This window comes from Labeo rohita, unplaced genomic scaffold (assembly GCF_022985175.1).
Source record: "Labeo rohita strain BAU-BD-2019 unplaced genomic scaffold, IGBB_LRoh.1.0 scaffold_84, whole genome shotgun sequence".
Taxonomy (NCBI): domain Eukaryota; kingdom Metazoa; phylum Chordata; class Actinopteri; order Cypriniformes; family Cyprinidae; genus Labeo; species Labeo rohita.
This window is the reverse complement of record NW_026129788.1, coordinates 162,571-180,192: the sequence shown is the minus strand read 5'-3', so window position 1 is coordinate 180,192 and position 17,622 is coordinate 162,571. Positions and strand designations below refer to the sequence as shown.

The following is a 17,622-nucleotide window of genomic DNA, read 5'->3' as shown; positions in this document are numbered from 1 at the left end:
AAATAAACGTTAGCAATAACCATGAAAAAAAACATTATAAAAACTTTTTTTCTTGGTTATACAACAATTGAGGAAACAATCCATTTGATAATTTTGCAAACGTTATGGGAACGTTACTTTTTAATGTTCTCCGAACAATCTGAAAGAAGTTTTGATGAATGTTCTATTACCGTTACTGGAAAAAATGTGTTCAAAACATCGAGAAAACATTTCCAGAATGTTAGCGGAGTTCACATCATTGATGTGGAAGTGCAGCTCATAACTCATGAATAGAGCATAAATAACACAACATGAGCAGGGTGATTCTGTAATTGGAGATACATTTGGCGCTTCAGAAAGTTAAGAAAAAACTGTTCATTAATATATATTTTTTTTCAGTAGTGTATTGAAAACATATTTCATTTTAATAATTCAGAGCTTCCTTTTTTACCTTTAATGAAAAAACAGATGTCTTTATGGTATTGTTTGTCAACTCTGTTACAGACAAATTAGGCAATGTGTAGAAATAACAATAAATCATAACAGGAATAATAATTATAATCATAACAGTAATAATATTTCACCTATACATACCGTAAAAATTAAATAAATACCTGTGTCTTCACAGAACCGTCCATTTGGAGCAAATATTTTTCATCCGAAAATTTATTATATACACAATATCCAGTAAAAAAAAAAATCCAGTGCAAAAATAAATCAATAATGTTTGAGATTTTGACATCATTTCCTGTATCTTGCGTAGATGTGGAAGGCAAAGTATGGTTGAGTTGATGCAAGATTTACGGACACACAATTTTATAAGAAAAAAATGCACTGACTAATTCGGACAACAAGAAATGATCATTTTCAGACACTTTCTGCAGAAATGATTATATTGTTATGGACTGTAACATTGTAATTCATAACAATGAGTAACACATTATTAAAATAATCACAAATTTAACCATTTGAAAAAAGCTGGGGAAAAAAAAGTAAAAAATGTATCTGCAATTACAGAATGACCCATCATTATCTTAAAATAGCGACAAGTAAAATATGTATGCGGTTCATAGAGTTAATAACAGAGCAAAGGCTTAAGCTGTAATGATGTTATTACACGTGTGTCAGCCAGTGGCGCCATCTAGTGGCGGGAATCGACATTCAGTGAGAAAAACACCGAGAAATAAACGCACAAACCTGCTGGAGGCTCACGGCGACAGTTATAGCATTCATTATTCATGAGTGTAACGGGTCACGTGACGACAGTAAATCTATTGAACACACATTTATAGCTGCAGGCTTCATCAATTATTGATCAGAGAGATGATCGATGCCCCCACAAATAAACCAGCGGTGTTTCATCACTGATGAAGCATTTTATGTTTAGACCACAGTAAAAACCGCTCAACGTGACACGAACACGAGAGCGGAACAGGACGCAAACAAGTAACTTTGCGTGGACGCGCATGTGTTTCTCTAGAATGGAGCCACGACGACCACCGTGCGTCGCCTGCGTCCCCGGCTGCGTCATCACGCAGGGAGCGTGTCCCACGTGCAGATGTTTACGTCCTCCTCGCTGTGACGTCAGCGCCCAGTCGTCGTCGGATGAGAAACATTGGCGATGTTAAAGATGCGGATTAGCGCACAAAAGGCCTCGCGGGTGACGCGACGCGCGCAGGTGTGAACGCGCAGCGATGCGCGCATCAGCGGACGAGTCGGGTCACAAAAACAGACGCGAAATCGGTGTTATTGACGGACGCTGCGCGCGGCCGAGTGTTTTCATCCGCGTCCGTTAGTCTGGCCTTTCTTCTGCCGAACAGACCGGATTCCGTTTGAACTCGCTGCGCGTTCGCGTTTCTTTATCCCGCGAGACACGGGACATGTCATTCGCGATGGAGGACGCGCTGGAGTCCGGATGGGTGTCGGTGCGACCGAATGTTTTCGAGGAGAAGGAGAAGCACAAGTTCGTCTTCATCGTCGCCTGGAACGAGATCGAAGGAAAGTTCGCCGTCACGTGCCACGACCGAACCGTCCAGAAACGGACCGCCGTGCGGGACTCGCTGCTCGAGGGCGATCAGACGGCCAGAGAAGGGCCTCCTCCTCCTCTTCCTCCTCCTCCGCCGCCGCCGCCGACGAGGAGCCCGGGTGGCGAGCGAGCCGCCAGGAGCGCGGAGCTGGAGGTGCTGGAGCCCGGCGATGACGCGCCGCCGGAGGTCCCGGAGGATCCGGAGCTGGGCGCCCGCGAGGACTTCAGCTGGGCCGGCCTCTTCTCCTTCCAGGACATGCGCGCCGCTCACCTGCAGCTGTGCGCCGTCAACTCGGACCTGGAGCCGTGTCTGCCCGCCTTCCCCGAGGAGCAGACGGCCGTGTGGTCGGTTCTGTTCGGGGCGCCCGAGTTGAGCGCGCGCGACACCGACGCGCTCTGCTTCCAGCTGCAGGTGTATCTGGGGCACGCGCTCGACACCTGCGGGTGGAAGATCCTGTCTCAGATTCTCTTTCCGGACAGCGACGATTCCGAGGAGTATTACGAGAGTCTGAGCGAACTGCGGCAGAAGGGCTACGAGGACGCGCTCCAGAGAGCCAAGAGACACCTGCAGCAGGTGAGAGGCGCGCACACTTCACCACGGCTCTCCTCCGTGTGTTTCCGTCAGCATCATCCACTAAACCGCAAAATATACTGTCTCTATATAAAGTTGTAGCAAGTACAAACACCGCACAAAGCACAGTACAAAGAAATATGTTCTAAGAAAGTTTCGAGTGATTTCGGAATGTTTGTTCATAAGCAGTGTCGGGGAAAGTTACTTTTAAAAGTAACGTATTACAATATCGCGTTACTCTCTAAAAAAGGACACTAATTACGCTACTTAGTTACTTCTTATGAAAAGTAATGGGTTACTTTTGAAATCTGGCCTGGGCTTTTTTGTTTTAACCTTATATTGTGGCAAACACACCAAAATAATGCAGGAGAAGAAAGTTCAACACGCTTCAGCAATAAAAAATGAACTTGCATGACTTGTAATGTGTTACCCCCAACACTGTCCAGAACCGCAGACAAAGCTCTGTGGATTTAAACAGCAAACCTCAACTGTGTGATCGTTTTTTATCATCACAGAATCTAACTATATGATCACACAGCTCCATAGAACTACAGTATACCCAACCGTACAACATTTTTTAAATGTTTTTTCTTGGTTGTGTGAACGCTAAAGGAACATTCCGTTTGATAATCTTACAAACGTTATAGAAACGTTACTTTTAAGTGTTCTCTCTACCTTCGGAATCCAGTTGATATTACCATTTTAAACTTAAGTTAGACAAACGAATACGTTTCAGAAAAACGTTACTTAAACTATGTATGAATCATGTTTTTGTGCTGACATTATTAGCGTTACTGGATATCAGCTATACAGCAAATCTCAACTGCTTGACTGTTTATATCGTCATAAAATAACTATATCTTTTGTTAATAAAATTACTATATCTTTATATCGTCATAAAGTATATTATCATCCAGCTCTTATCTGATAAATGTGGATATTAGGCATAAAGATATTAAGGTATTGTAAACAATAACACCACGATTTTCTGTAAAGCTTCTGTTAAAGCGATATACAAATACAGCTGATTTGACTAACCACAAACACGCACACACAATACTGACTGTCTTCATTCACAACACCAGAGCTGCTGCTCATGATCAAACTCAAACTTCTTTTCAGTTGTTTTTGCTGAAGTGTGTTTGTGTGTGTGTTTACAGTAAATGACAGTGTGACACCGGCTGTGATGCATCCGTGAGATTCATATGTTTGAACATGAGAGTATGAAAACAACAACTGCTCCATCACCACACTGAACACACACACACACACACACACACACACACACACACACACGAGAGCCTACAGAAACACTCCTGCATGTCATCTGAGAATCATCAGAGACTGAAGGTGTTTGTTCTCGTTGATTGAAGTGTTGAGAGTCACTAACACAGATATTAATAACTCAGATCGTTCATTGATTGATTAGAATGACAGAGGATGTGGGCGGAGCCTCAACACTTACAGCAGAACTAACCCTAGTAAAGTAAAGCATTACTAGCTGCTGTCAGTTAGATGCGATGATCAGCACACGGGTCACTGAACCCCTAAACCACCATCTGTCAGAGCGAAACCTGACCCAGAGTCAGCACAATGAGTGTGAGCAGATCACACACACACACACACACACCTATAAATGAGTGAATGTCATCACAAACATCACAGCGAGTGTCATTCACTGTCAAGATGCACAAACATGTTCACATTCAGGTCAGACGATCAAACGCGTCTAGTGTTGAAGTGTAGTGTGAACATGACTGAATGAACATGTTGTGTTTTGAAGTGTCTGTTTGGAGTGATTTGCTTTAGTGCTGCATGATTATTCAGAATAAACCCAAAATTGAGCTTTTGTGTCAGTGATCAAAGCACAAAGGCTGTGATTTATTAAATAATTACGTGTGCCGTGTGTTTCAGAGTGAAGCGCAGCACTGTGTTCATTTACGCACCGGCAGCTCATGGTGTCTCACAGTGAATGATCCTCATGAACTCTGTTCCTCTAGATTGAGTCACTCTAACATTTGGAAACAAAACATGAGCTAAACATCTTCATAAAGGTGTAATTACAAGCACTTATCAACAAAAGAAGCTTTAATTGTGGCCAAAATTGTGCACATTTTAAGCACAGCCTTGATTAGTCTTCCTCAGCGGGTCTGACAACTTCCTGTTTGTCCAGTGAATGGAGCTCGATCAGGAGTGTGTTTGATTCGTTGTGTTCCCATGAAGTGCTCGTAACCATGGTGACGCGGCCGCTCACCTGCACTTGTGATCCGTTCACACGCCGCTGCGAGTGACAGCACAGCACTGAACACACCTGTCATTAACACACACACACACACACTCATTAAACATTCAACACATTTACATTGAATGTCCTGCTTGAGTAACTGAGGCTGATGTGAGAGTTGGTCACTAACAGACAACAGACCATAATCACTGCTCAGTTAAACACAGCTGACTTTACAGCGGTGATGTCATCGGGGGCGGAGCCACACACACACACAAACACACACATTCACTCACACACACTGACGTGCTGACGACTGATGACAGAGTTACTGTCCTGAGCTCAGGTTTATATTAGTGACCGGCTGAAGAGCTGGTTAGTAGCAAGTTAACATGTTATTCAAGACACTCATTTGGGGCTCTATGAAATACATTTTAATTTTTCCCCCTCAAATGTGACCCTGGAGCACAAAACCAGTCTTAAGTATCACAGGTATATTTGTAGCAATAGCCAACAATACATTGTATGGGTCAAAATGATCACATTTTTCTTTTATGCCAAAAATCATTAGGATATTCAGTAAAGATCATGTTCCATGAAGATATTTTTGTTAATTTTCTACCGTAAATATATCAAAACTTAATTTTTGATTAGTAATATGCATTGCTAAGAACTTCATTTGGACAACTTTAAAGGTGATTTTCTCAATATTTACATTTTTTTGCACCCTCAGATTCCAGAATCTCAGATAGTTGTATCTCGACCAAATATTGTCCTATCATAACAAACCATACATCAATGGATGAAGCTTATTTATTCAGCTTTCAGCTGATGTATAAACCTCAAAATTGATCCTCATGACTGGTTTTGTGGTCCAGGGTCACATATTACATATCCAATTTTAATTTTTCTGGATTATATTTTAAGTTAAATTACATTTTAGTAATCAAACGCATGTTAAATTAACTGAAATCATGATGCATTTTATTAGAAGTTTAACAAAACTGACATTTTAGGGCCCTATGAATCTTTCCTTAGATTGTGTTTAGTTTTTCCCCTAATTGAAGTCAAATCAAACGTGTGTTTCTACATCTCAGTGCTGCAGTTTATCTCAGTGTCTGCTAATGTTGAACTACATGTGTTCAAAATCAACCAGTCAGCAGGACGTCTGACTGTAAACAAGAGTCAAACAGCGACAGAACACACACACACACACAAACCTGTTTGACTTTCTTCATTCGGTGGAACACAAAAGAAGATATTTTAAGAAATGTTTTGTCTACATAATGAAAGTCAATAGGATCCAATGCAAGTTGGTTCTCAAAGTTCATTTGTGTTCCACAGAAGAAATCCTGGTGATTTTTGAGTGAATTATTCTCTTACAGCACTGCTAAAAATATCACAACCTTAAAACACTTGCCGCTCTGTGTGTGTGTGTGTGTGTGTGTGTGCTGGTCTGCGGTCACGGTTAGGCTGCGTGTGCTGTAGACGCTTCTATCGTGTGTGTGTGTGTGTGTGTGTGTGTGACAGTATGGAGAGCTCATCGGTCGTTGAATCTGTCTGCTTCAGCTCTGCAGGACAGACGAGTGTTCAGACGGCTGTTATCTAGCGTGTTTGTGGTTGGCTCTGCGGGTCAAAGGTCAGCGGTGACTGGTGTGATTTCCTGATGGGTGGTGCAGGTCAAACACTGCCGTATGTGTTTGTGTTTGAGTGTGTGTGTGTGTGTGTGTTAGTTATTGTGGGATGTTGTTCATTCACACTTCATCATGCATGTTAATGTGCAAATGTGTCATAAATACTGGAAACACAAGCCACAAATACACACACACACACACACACACACACACACAGCCTGATGAAGGTGTAGAAATGATTCCCATGGAATAGTCACATGACATAACAGCTGTCAGCCAATCAGGACGTTTTCCACAGTGCCTCGTGTATCCTGTGCCAAAAACAGGAGAGGAAACAGGATGTGACGTCACAGCTGGAGGGGTTTTCCAGCATAAACAGAGCGAGAAAAAACAACACTAGAAATGTCGTGCGAATGTATTCCTGCACACACACACACAGCCCTTCATCATCATCATCATCAGTAAACATCTCTACAGTACAAATGTAAACAACACAGAAGTGCTGTACAAAGATCTGTTTTTTTTTAAAGGAATAAATAGTTTTATTCATCAAAGCTGCTTTAAACTGAGCCAAAGTGACAGTAAAGATTTATAACGTCACAAAAGGTTTCTATTTCAAATAAATGCAGCTGTTTTACTGTTTTATTTCTGATCAAATGCAGCCTCAGTGAGCACAAGAGACTTTTTTCAAAATAAAAAAAAATCCCACCGAACTCAAACTTGTGCAGAGTAACTTCATTAGAAGTTCAGTATAACACCGTTAACTCAAACTCTTATTCACAGTGCTGACTGTGTGACGTGGGTCACGTGAGCAGATGTGAATAGTATTTACACCAACAATAGCTGTGAAAGCATCAGCAGGTGTGCAGTCAAAGCAGAGGCGGCCCGTTACAGCAGGTGTGTCTCTACCTGAACAACAGCAGCTCGTCTCCACGCGCACGCACACACACGGCTGTGGTCTCCATGGCGACCGGTCGTCAAGGTAAACAGAGGCTCAGTGTTGCTGATGAATGGAGCAGTGTTTGAGCCGCTGCAGTCACACACACACACACAGACAGTCCATTCATCTCCAAACAGAGCTCAACATTCACTACGAGCACAAACACAACAGACTCATTTACTGACTGAACAAACGTCATCGTCCAGACACCAGAGTGTGTGAGAGAGGATGAGTTTGATAACACACACACACACACACACGATGAAGATCTGAGCACACCGTTCACAGCATCACGATGACACTGATGTGACGTGCGACTCCAGCAGTTTTCTCTTTCCCTGTCAGTTTAGCAAATCAAAGCTGTCAAGAACAGGATGAGTCATATTCAGACGACATAAAAAAATTATTTTATCTGTAAAATTACAGTACTCATATTTATGTCTCAATTTCTACATTTATTTTGATGGAAAAGTAAAAGAAGCTACTGAAGCTTCTCTTTAGTGGATCAGCGGGTCTCATTATAAGTTTGTAGTGATGTTTGATTAATGTTTTGGTTTTTTTAGATGAGCATTAAAGCGACTCAGAATCACAGCAGATGCAGACGTTTGTGTGGATCATTCACTGTGAATCGACACGATTAAATGAACAGTGATGCACTTCACTCTCAGACATATATTATTTGTGTCCCTGGACCACGAAACCTGTCATAAGGGTCAATTTCATGAAATGTATGCATCAAAGCTGAACAAATAAGCTTTCCATTGATGTGTGGTTTGTTATGACAGGACAATATTGGGCTGAGATACTATTTGAAAATCTGGAATCTGAGGGTGAACAAAAATATTGAGAAAATCACCTTTAAAATTGTGCAAATGAAGTTCTTAGCAATGTATATTACTAATCAAAAATGTTTTAAATATCAAAATATCTTCATGGAACATTTACTTAATATCCTAATGATTTTTGGCATAAAAGAAAAATCCATAAATTTGACCCATACAGTGTATTTTTGGCTGTTGCTGCAAATAAACCCCAGCGACTTAAGACTGGTTTTGTGCATCATTAGGTGTGTGTTCTGATGTGAAACCTCAGATTTAACAGATCCTGAACAGACACTGCTCAAAACGAGCCCACGGTCAGCGTGTGACGCACGTGTGTTATTATCATGTGACGTGTGTTATTGTTATTGTCGTGTGACGCGTGTGTCGTTGTCGCGTGCAGCTGCTGGAGAAGCAGCGCGGCGTGGAGCGGATGGTGGAGCTGCTGCGGCTGTACGCGGAGCAGGACGAGGCGTATGGAGATCTGGTGGAGGCCACGACTGAGCTCTACCACTACCTGCTGCAGCCCTTCAGAGACATGCGCGAGTTAGCCATGCTGCGCAGACAGCAGATCAAGGTACGCACACGTCACCTGTCCACGACAGACACGCACTCACGACCCCCTGCTGCCATAGCAACCGCCACTTCCCATGAGCCCCCACTCTAATCACATTAAGGGTGGAGAGACACAGAATCGTGTCTGTGTGTGTGTGAGACTCTAAACCAGTGTCATGACTCAGCACTTCATTGAGAGACTGGTTGAGTTTACAATCACACACACACACACACACACTCACAACACCTGTATGCAAATGAGTCCCTCACTCCGTTTCTACAGTTTACCTGACAAACTGACAGTTCAGGTTTCTGTGTGTGTGTGTGACACTATAAAACCCCTCATCATTCACACAAAAACACATGCAAATACTGTGTGCTCACATTTGCACGCGTTTTCTGTGAATTAAGGGTTTTTACGGTGAACACACAAACACACACACACACAGAGCAGCGTGTCAGATGAACATATGGGCAGCGAGTGCTGCATGAATGAATGCATGAGGAGATGAATGAGTGACTGAGGCATTATGGGACGCCCAGATCGAGTGTCATGTGATCAGAGAGGTGCAGTGTGGGTATCGCATTTCCATACATGAATTAGACATGTGACGTGCCGCCGACGGTCAGAAGAGTCTCTGTAGATCAGCGGCTCTCGAGCACCAAACGAATCGCTGAAAACAAGACAAACAAGTAGAGTTTAGATTGTCTGATTTTATAATGAAACCATATTTTACTTAATCAAGGATTCATTCAATTTATCAAAAAAACCAGTAAAGATAAAAGCTTTCTGTGTCTAATAAATTCTTTTGAACTTTGTCTTCATCTGTGAATCCTAAAAAATAAAATGTATGACAGTTTCCACAAAAACGTTTTGGACAGCACCATATTACAATGATTTCTGACAAATCATGTGATGCTGAAGACTGAAGATGTTGAAAATTCAGCCGCGCATCACAGAAATCAATTAGAGTTTAACATATATTCACATAGAAAACAGCTGTTTGAAATTATAATACTATTTTGCAATTTTTACAGTAGTTTTGATCAAATGAATGCAGCCTCAGTGAGCAGAAGAGACTTCATTCAGAATGTTTAACCACTGCATTGTGAAGTAGCCTTGATAATGAATAGACATGAGGGCGAGAAAATGATGACAGAACGGTCATTTATGAGTGAACCAACACTTTCAGTGCTTCACTTTATGAGCGGTTTATTTTCTGAACATCATTTGACATCGTCCGATCGTGTTCACGTGCGCGGAGCGGCACGGTGAGATCAGGATATTTAAAGCATGACGTGATTCAGATGAATCTCACAGGACCGTGTGTGTGTTTGTACTGTACGCCGCAGCAGCATCTGGTTCACATTATAGTTTCTGCGGCGTTGATACTGTAAGTGTGTGTCTGAACATTCTGTTCCAGAAAGATTCGCTAACACACACTAAACACACTGGTGATCCACAGACTCACTGTACGGTGTGTGTTCATGACTCGTCGTGTTTGTTCAGTTCAGTCACAGAGTTTCTTTTGCGATAAACACAACAACAAACACAACAAGAACACTGTAGTCTGATTCACCAACAAATGACTCTTATGAGTCGACTCTTTTTAATGAATCAGTCAAAGATTCACAAATCAGTCTTAAACATGGTTATTGATTTGAATCATTCTCATGACTCAAATGAACAAGTGAATCGAATGAATGACTTGGTCTTGTTCTTAACAGTATGTCAGAAAGACTCATTTTCAAGTTCAGTTTGAGACTGTCAGCACTGTAAACACGAGCTCTGTGTGTGTGATGAGTGTGTGTGTGATGAGTGTGTGTGTGTGATGAGTGTGTGTGTCTCACCAAACACAAAGGTGAGAGCGAGTGTGAACTCAAGAACAGCAGCGTAACAGCTGACCTGTGTGTGTTTGTTGGGATATATGTATGTGTGTGTGTGTGTGTGTGTACTTGTTTTTGCTACATTGTGGGGACCAAATGATTAAAAATAGTAAATGGTGTTTATCTGAAAGTGCAACGATGCAAACATGTTTTTTAGGGTTGGGTTCGGGGACAGACAATATCGTTTAGTCAGTATAAAAACTATAGAAGTCCATGGAAAGTCCCCACAATTCACAAAAACAAACGTGTGTCTCAAACTGAGCTGTATTTGCGTGTATTTGTGTGTGTGTGTCAGATCTCACTGGAGACGGAGCATCTGGGGCCGCGGCGTGTGGAGTCTCTGCGCAGGGAGGATGAGGACTGGCAGAGGAAGGCTCACACCGCTGTGCTGTCCATACAGGACCTGACCGTCAAATACTTCGAGACGACGGCACGCGCTCAGAAAGGTGAGACCGCCGTCCGTCCGTCCGTCTGCTGTCCTTCAGACCTGATCATGATGGATTTACACTGGAGAAATGAGCTGCAGGACGTCTCATGATCAGCATCTGGATTTACTGCGTTGTCATATATATATGACAATGTATAGACAATGCCGCAGACAATATATATATATATATATATATATATCTATATATCTATATATACATACATACATATATTTGATTCTTAATAGTGTTGTTCCTGAATGATCCACAGCTGTGTTTGTTTGTTTAGTGATAGTTGTTCATGAGTCCCTTATTTGTCCTGATCAGTTAAACTGCTGCTGTTCTTCAGAAAAATCCTTCAGCTCCCACAAATTCTTTGGTTTTCCAGCATTTTTGTGTATTTGAACCCTTTCCAGCAATGACTGTATGATTTTGATATTCATCTTTTCACACTGAGGACAACTGAGGGACTCATATTCAACTATTACAGAAGGTTCAAACACTCACTGATGCTCCAGAAGGAAAAATTATGCATTAAGAGCCAGGGGGTGAAAACTTTTGGAATTTGAAGGTCAGGGTAAATTTAACTGATTTTGTCTTCTAGGAAACATGTAAGTATTTTCTGTAGCCTCTGAAGGGCAGCACTAAATGAAAAAAATATGATGGGCAAAATGAGAAAAATGTGCACATTTTCATTTTGTTCAAAAGTTTTCACCTCCCGGCTCTTAATGGATTGTTTCTCCTTCTGGAGCATCAGTGAGTGTTTGAATCTTCTGTAATAGTTGAATATGAGTCCCTCAGTTGTCCTCAGTGTGAAAAGATGAATGTCAAAATCATACAGTCATTGTTGGAAAGGGTTCAAATACACAAAAATGCTGGAAAACCAAAGAATTTGTGGGAGCTGAAGGATTTTTCTGAAGAACAGCAGCAGTTTAACTGTTCAGGACGAACAAGGGACTCATGAACAACTATCACTAAACAAACAAACACAGCTGTGGATCATTCAGGAACAACACAGTATTAAGAATCAAGGGGATGTAAACTTTTGAACAGGGTCATTTTTATAAATTCAACTATTATTTTTTCTTGTGGACTATATGTAAACATCTTTTATGTGAAATATCTTATTCAGATCAGGGAAATGCTATTTTTGCTATTTCTGAGCAATCAGAGATGTCTTGAGGATACACTCTCTCTCTGTCTGTCAGTGATGTACGAGCGCATGCGCGCCGACCAGAGGAAGTTCGGTAAAGCTGCGTGGGGTGCGGCGGTGGAGCGAATGGAGAAACTCCAGTACGCCGTGTCTAAGGAAACACTGCAGCTGATGCGTGCCAAAGAGATCTGCCTGGAACAGAGGAAACACGGACTCAGAGAGGAGGTTCATACACACATAACACAACACTAGATGTGTCAGTAACATTATAGAGTTTCAGTAAACAAGTGCTGCGATTCTGGCCTCTCTCAGATGCAGGGTCTGCAGGGCGGCGAAGACGCCATGGTGCGTCTGGATCAGCTGGAGGCCATGTACTACGAGCTTCAGCTGCAGCTCTACGAGATCCAGTTCGAGATCCTGAAGTACGAGGAGCTGCTGCTGACGGCTCAGCTGCAGAGTCTGCGCAGACAGATGAGCGGTGAGCGTCTGCACGCTTGTGTCCTCGATGATGCTCGTTCAGCCGTCATCCGTGTGTGTGACCGCGTGCGTGCGTGTGTTTGCAGAGAGGCAGGAGGAGGTGGTTTATTACGACACCTACGAGAGTCCTGACGCCATGAAGGCCACCGACGACCCCTCGACCCCTCTGACCCCCCCTAGAGACGACGTGGCCAAACTACAGCAGAGGACCAGACAGCTGGAGGCCCGCAGAGGACGCATCACCGCCAAGAAAGCCTACCTCAAACACAAGAAGGTACCAGAGCCGGAAACGATTCGATCAGAATATAAACATCAGTGTCATCTAGTGGTCGACCGATATATTGCCAGGACCAATATATTTGCTGATATTTGATTTTTTTTTTTTTAATTCTCAAAATAATTTTTTGTTTGTTTGGCTGATACTTGCCATTTTCTAATGATCATCATCTGCATTTGGCTCATATTTTCCCATTTTTTAAATTATCAGTATCAGCTTTTTATTTTCAGATTATTATTTGGCATTTTCTATTATTGTTATTGGTTAAATGTTTTTGAGTTTGTCCAATATATATATATATATATATATATATATTTTACTATTTGGCATTTTGTAATTATCATTATAAAATTTTTATTTTTTTTTTTTTACTGTTTGGACTATATTTAGCATTCTTTAATTATCATCGGCTAATAATTTTTTTCTGTTTAGCTGATATATGGCATTTTATTAATTATCATTATTGGTTAATTTTTTCTGTTTGCCCAATATTTGGCATGTTTAATTATCATTGACAAATATTTTTTTCTGTTCGTCCGGTCTTCGTTTGTTTACTGTCCCCGTTTCACAGTTCTGACGTCTGGTTTTGTTCTCAGGAAATCTGCATCATCAATCACACACAGAAGCTGCAGCAGCGGCAGGGCGGCCCGGACTCCGTTTCCCAGCAAGCTTTGCTGCAGGTGCGAGTCAAAAGAGCATTACATTCCCTATGATGATGAATCACATGTTGATAACACATGACGTGTGTCTGCAGGATGAAGAGGAGGAAGAGGAGCAGCGTCTGTCCAGAGTCAGTCAGGAGAGACAGAAGACGCTGGACCGACTGCGCAGCTTCAGACAGGTCAGAGTCTCAACTCGAAATCACACTCTCGATCTCCGTTTATACAGTCAGTGTTGTATTGTTAACGAGCCGCTCCGGTCTGCCGTTTCCACAGCGGTACCCGGGTCAGGTGACTCTGAAGTCCACGCGTCTGCGTCTGGCGTACTCCAGGAAGAGGGCGGGCGCGAGGACAGAGCAGCCGCAGACGCAGGCCGCCAGCGTGCAGACGGACGACGCTCCGGCTCCATTGGAACATTCGGCGGGAGTGCCGGAGCTCCGCCGGCCCGAGAGCTTCCTGTCGCTGCCTCCGATGGGCGGCGCCGTGGCCGAGGTCCCGCCTCCCGACGCGCACGCGTCGCTTCCTCCCGCCAGAGAGCTGCTGCTGCTGGACTCGTCCACCTCACCCATCTCCCCGCCTCCTCCTCCGCCGCCCCCGCCTCCTCCGCCTCCACCCCCTCCCTCTCTGGAGGAGACGCCCGCGGACGGCCCGCCTCAGAGCGCCAGCCCCGTACGGCAGCCGGACGCGGAGTCTCCCCTCGGGCCGTTCACCGCGCGCTTCTTCGACAGCAGTCAGCTGCTCAACGCCAGGAAGAAGCTGAGGAAGACCGCCTCGCTCGAGTCCAACCAGTGGAGGAGAGGTGAGACACACACCGGCACACGCGAGGTTTAACCGCTGTCGCTCACGAGCGTCGAGTAACGTCCCGTTTGTGTCCTCAGCGAGCTCGCCGATGGACGAGGTTCTGGCCAGTCTGAAGCGCGGCAGCTTTCACCTGCGGAAAGCCGAGCTGCGCGTTCTGGCGCCCGATCCGGACGAGGACGACGGCAACAACATCCTGGCTCAGATCCGTAAGGGCGTGAAGCTGCGTAAGGTGCGCAGACAGGAGCGCGCCGGCAAGGGAGCGCCGATGGAATCGTCCGACCCTCTGACCCGCAGCATCCACGAGGCCCTGCGCCGCATCAAAGAGGCCTCGCCCGAATCCGAGTCTGAGGACGAGACGCCGCCCTGCACCGACTGGGAGAGCTGAAGCTCCGCCGACACACCGCCATCATGACCGTCATCAGTGTGTGTGTGTGTTTACCTCACAGCAGATCACTGAAACACAGACCGCTCTCTGATCAGTGTTTATTCCACTTACCGCTCATTCATTTTTTACTTTTCTTCTCTTCTTTTTGTTACGTATGATAGCAGGAGATTCGAGCGTTTCAGCAGAGACGTGTTTCTCCATTCATGTTCTCCTGACACATCAAACAAACCGACCAGCTCTGATATTAATCAGCACTGTTATCAGAACCAAACCAAAACACATTTTTATTAAATCAAAAGAAACAACCTAAAATAAAATGTCAATATTACATACATTTATACTAGAAGAAAATAAATGTTGCCTTGGCAATTAATTAAAATAAGTTGAAGTTTAAAACACTATTATAAACCAGAAATACATAAGAACTAAACTTGAAATAAAAACAAATTGAAGCTAAATAGTACTATTTATAAGAATAAATTTTAATAACAAAAGCACATAGAAAAATTATTATAAATAAACTCAAATGTTTTTTTTAAAGATTACTAAAAATGATTCAAATTAAAACAAAAACTAAAATATAAAATAAAATCTAATTCTGAATATTATTAAAAAACTACAAATGTGACCCTGGAGCACAAACCCAGTCATAAGTAGCGATAGCCAACAATACACTGTATGGGTCGAAATTATAGATTTTTCTTTTATGCCAAAAATTATTAGGAAATTAAATAAAGATCATGTTCCATGAAGATATTTAGTACATTTTCTACCTTAAATTTATCAATGTGTAATTTTTGATTAGTAATATGCATTGCTAAGAACTTCATTTGCACAACTTTAAAGGTGATTTTCTCAATATTTTGATTTTTTTGCACCCTCAGATTCCAGATGTTCATATAGCTGTGTCTCGGCCAAACATTGTCCTATCATAACAACCCACACAGCAACGGAAAGCTCGTTTACGCAGCGTTGACTGGTTTTGTGGTGCAGGGTCACATGTATGTACACACACACACAGCAAAATATGTTGTAAGATCATTTTGCTGATGTTCTAATTAAATTATTAAAATGTTACTTCTGAATACTTAAAACATCCACTTTTTCTTAACATTAAGGAAACATTCCATTGTATCACGTTGCAAACATTGTAGTTACATTTGAATGTTACATATGAACATTCTGAAACAAGTAGCAACATTTAAAAGTAACTTCCGTTTGAACTGTTTCACAGAAAGTTTTAAGAACAATGCAGAAATAACGTTTGAGAATATTATTAAAGACCAGGTAACTGATCAAACATTCTAACAACATTCAAACAACAGCGTTTGCTCAGAACTTTGAGAACCTTCCCAGAACATGAGCAGGGGAAATGACCTGGCTGTGAGACTCATTAGCAGAGACAATCATTTAAAACACGCCGTCAAACTGACGCACTTGCGGAGATCAGCGTTCATGAGAACATGAGTGAGCGTGAGGAGCGTCACCTGAATCGTCTTGATTTTGAAGCGTTTCTCCGGGTTTTCTCTGAATGAACTCACGTTACTAGCGATCGATTCACCGAGTCGTTTGTTCGCGTCTGTGACTCTGTGGACGTCTGAACGTCCGGCACTGAACCACCCGACAGGCCCGCGGTCTGAGCTCTGACCGTCACGTGACCCGCGTTTACCCACGATGCCGTGCGGCGCGTCTGTAGCGACGACGGACTCTGTACGCGGCACCGCAGTGTAATCTGTCATGTTTTCATCACGTGTACTGTATTTAGCTTTTGATATTCTTTGTTTGAATCATATTAATTGTTCTGTATGTTCTATGCATTCTTACGTCATCAGTCGAACCGATTCTGAAACACTACAGTCGCGAGCGACCGCGAGACGTGAAAATCAGCCGCGCGCTCCACACGTGCAATATTATGTTAGAAACTGAAAACAGACCTTCTGATGTATAATAACGCGCAGATCCATCGCATGTTTGCCTACAGGACGCCTGTATTTATTAAGTTTAACTAAATATTTAAATATGTAAAGCAATATCATACAATGTACAATGATTTTTTTGAACGCCAGTTTTGCTTTTACTCTGCTTTTCCAAACATTGTACTCCTAATAGTTATTTTGAATTTGCATTTTGCCCCTTACGTAAATAAAGTTTCAAAACAAATCCTCCTGTTGGTTCTTTACGGTGTGGATGACACTCACCATCATCATCATCATCATCATCATCATCATCATCAGATTGAGCCGCGCTGACACCGTCTGACCGCTGGGTGGCATCAGCAGATCATCACTGTCAGGACAGCAGCTGAAGGCGGAGCTACAGGCATCAGTGGGCGTGTCTGATCCTGCACGCAGATGACATCACAATCGGCCCTCATGAATATTCATCTACTGCTGAACAGCCTGAAATATTTCATTCTACAGACTAATATTAAACCAAATGTGTCATTTTCTGATAAAAAGCTTCACTAAGAACACATGCGAGTGGTTAAATATTACTACACAAGCAAAAAGTCACTTTATTTAAATAGAGATGCTAACAGACACTGCAAATCTAATGTTTATTTCTATTGGATATTATTTTTGTCTTTGCTTGCTAGCTACATTGCAAAAAATATTTTCTTCAGTATTCTTGTCTTGTTTTGCCAGTATATATATATATATATATATAAACAAATATCTAAACGTTCTTAAATCAAGATACATTTATAGAGCAGCAAAATGACAATTAAGTCTTGTTTTCTGGAGGGGAAAATAATGACATACAAACATACATAGGCTAAAAGACTGAATTAATCATTAAAAGATCGCGATC

At 42.5% G+C, this 17,622-nt stretch overlaps 1 protein-coding gene across 1 annotated transcript; it reads left to right on the top strand.

Moving 5' to 3' along the window:
• Window positions 1–1,050: 1,050 nt before the first annotated feature.
• On the top strand, window positions 1,051–17,228 carry jmy (junction mediating and regulatory protein, p53 cofactor). The gene is made up of 10 exons (XM_051104917.1): window positions 1,051–2,579; window positions 8,596–8,769; window positions 10,930–11,080; window positions 12,268–12,437; window positions 12,525–12,690; window positions 12,776–12,963; window positions 13,563–13,646; window positions 13,721–13,807; window positions 13,902–14,424; window positions 14,504–17,228. The coding sequence occupies exons 1-10, from the start codon at window positions 1,860–1,862 to the stop codon at window positions 14,809–14,811; spliced, it is 2,571 nt and encodes an 856-aa protein (XP_050960874.1). The 5' UTR covers window positions 1,051–1,859; the 3' UTR covers window positions 14,812–17,228.
• Window positions 17,229–17,622: the final 394 nt, after the last annotated feature.

Bases quoted from the DNA above. Each gene is read 5' to 3' on its own strand.
- jmy (XM_051104917.1), top strand. From the start codon at position 1,860: ATGTCATTCGCGATGGAGGACGCGCTGGAGTCCGGATGGGTGTCGGTG. The intron at 12,691-12,775 runs GTGAGCGTCTGC...GTGTGTTTGCAG, and splicing joins TCTGCGCAGACAGATGAGCG to AGAGGCAGGAGGAGGTGGTT. The intron at 14,425-14,503 runs GTGAGACACACA...TTGTGTCCTCAG, and splicing joins GTCCAACCAGTGGAGGAGAG to CGAGCTCGCCGATGGACGAG.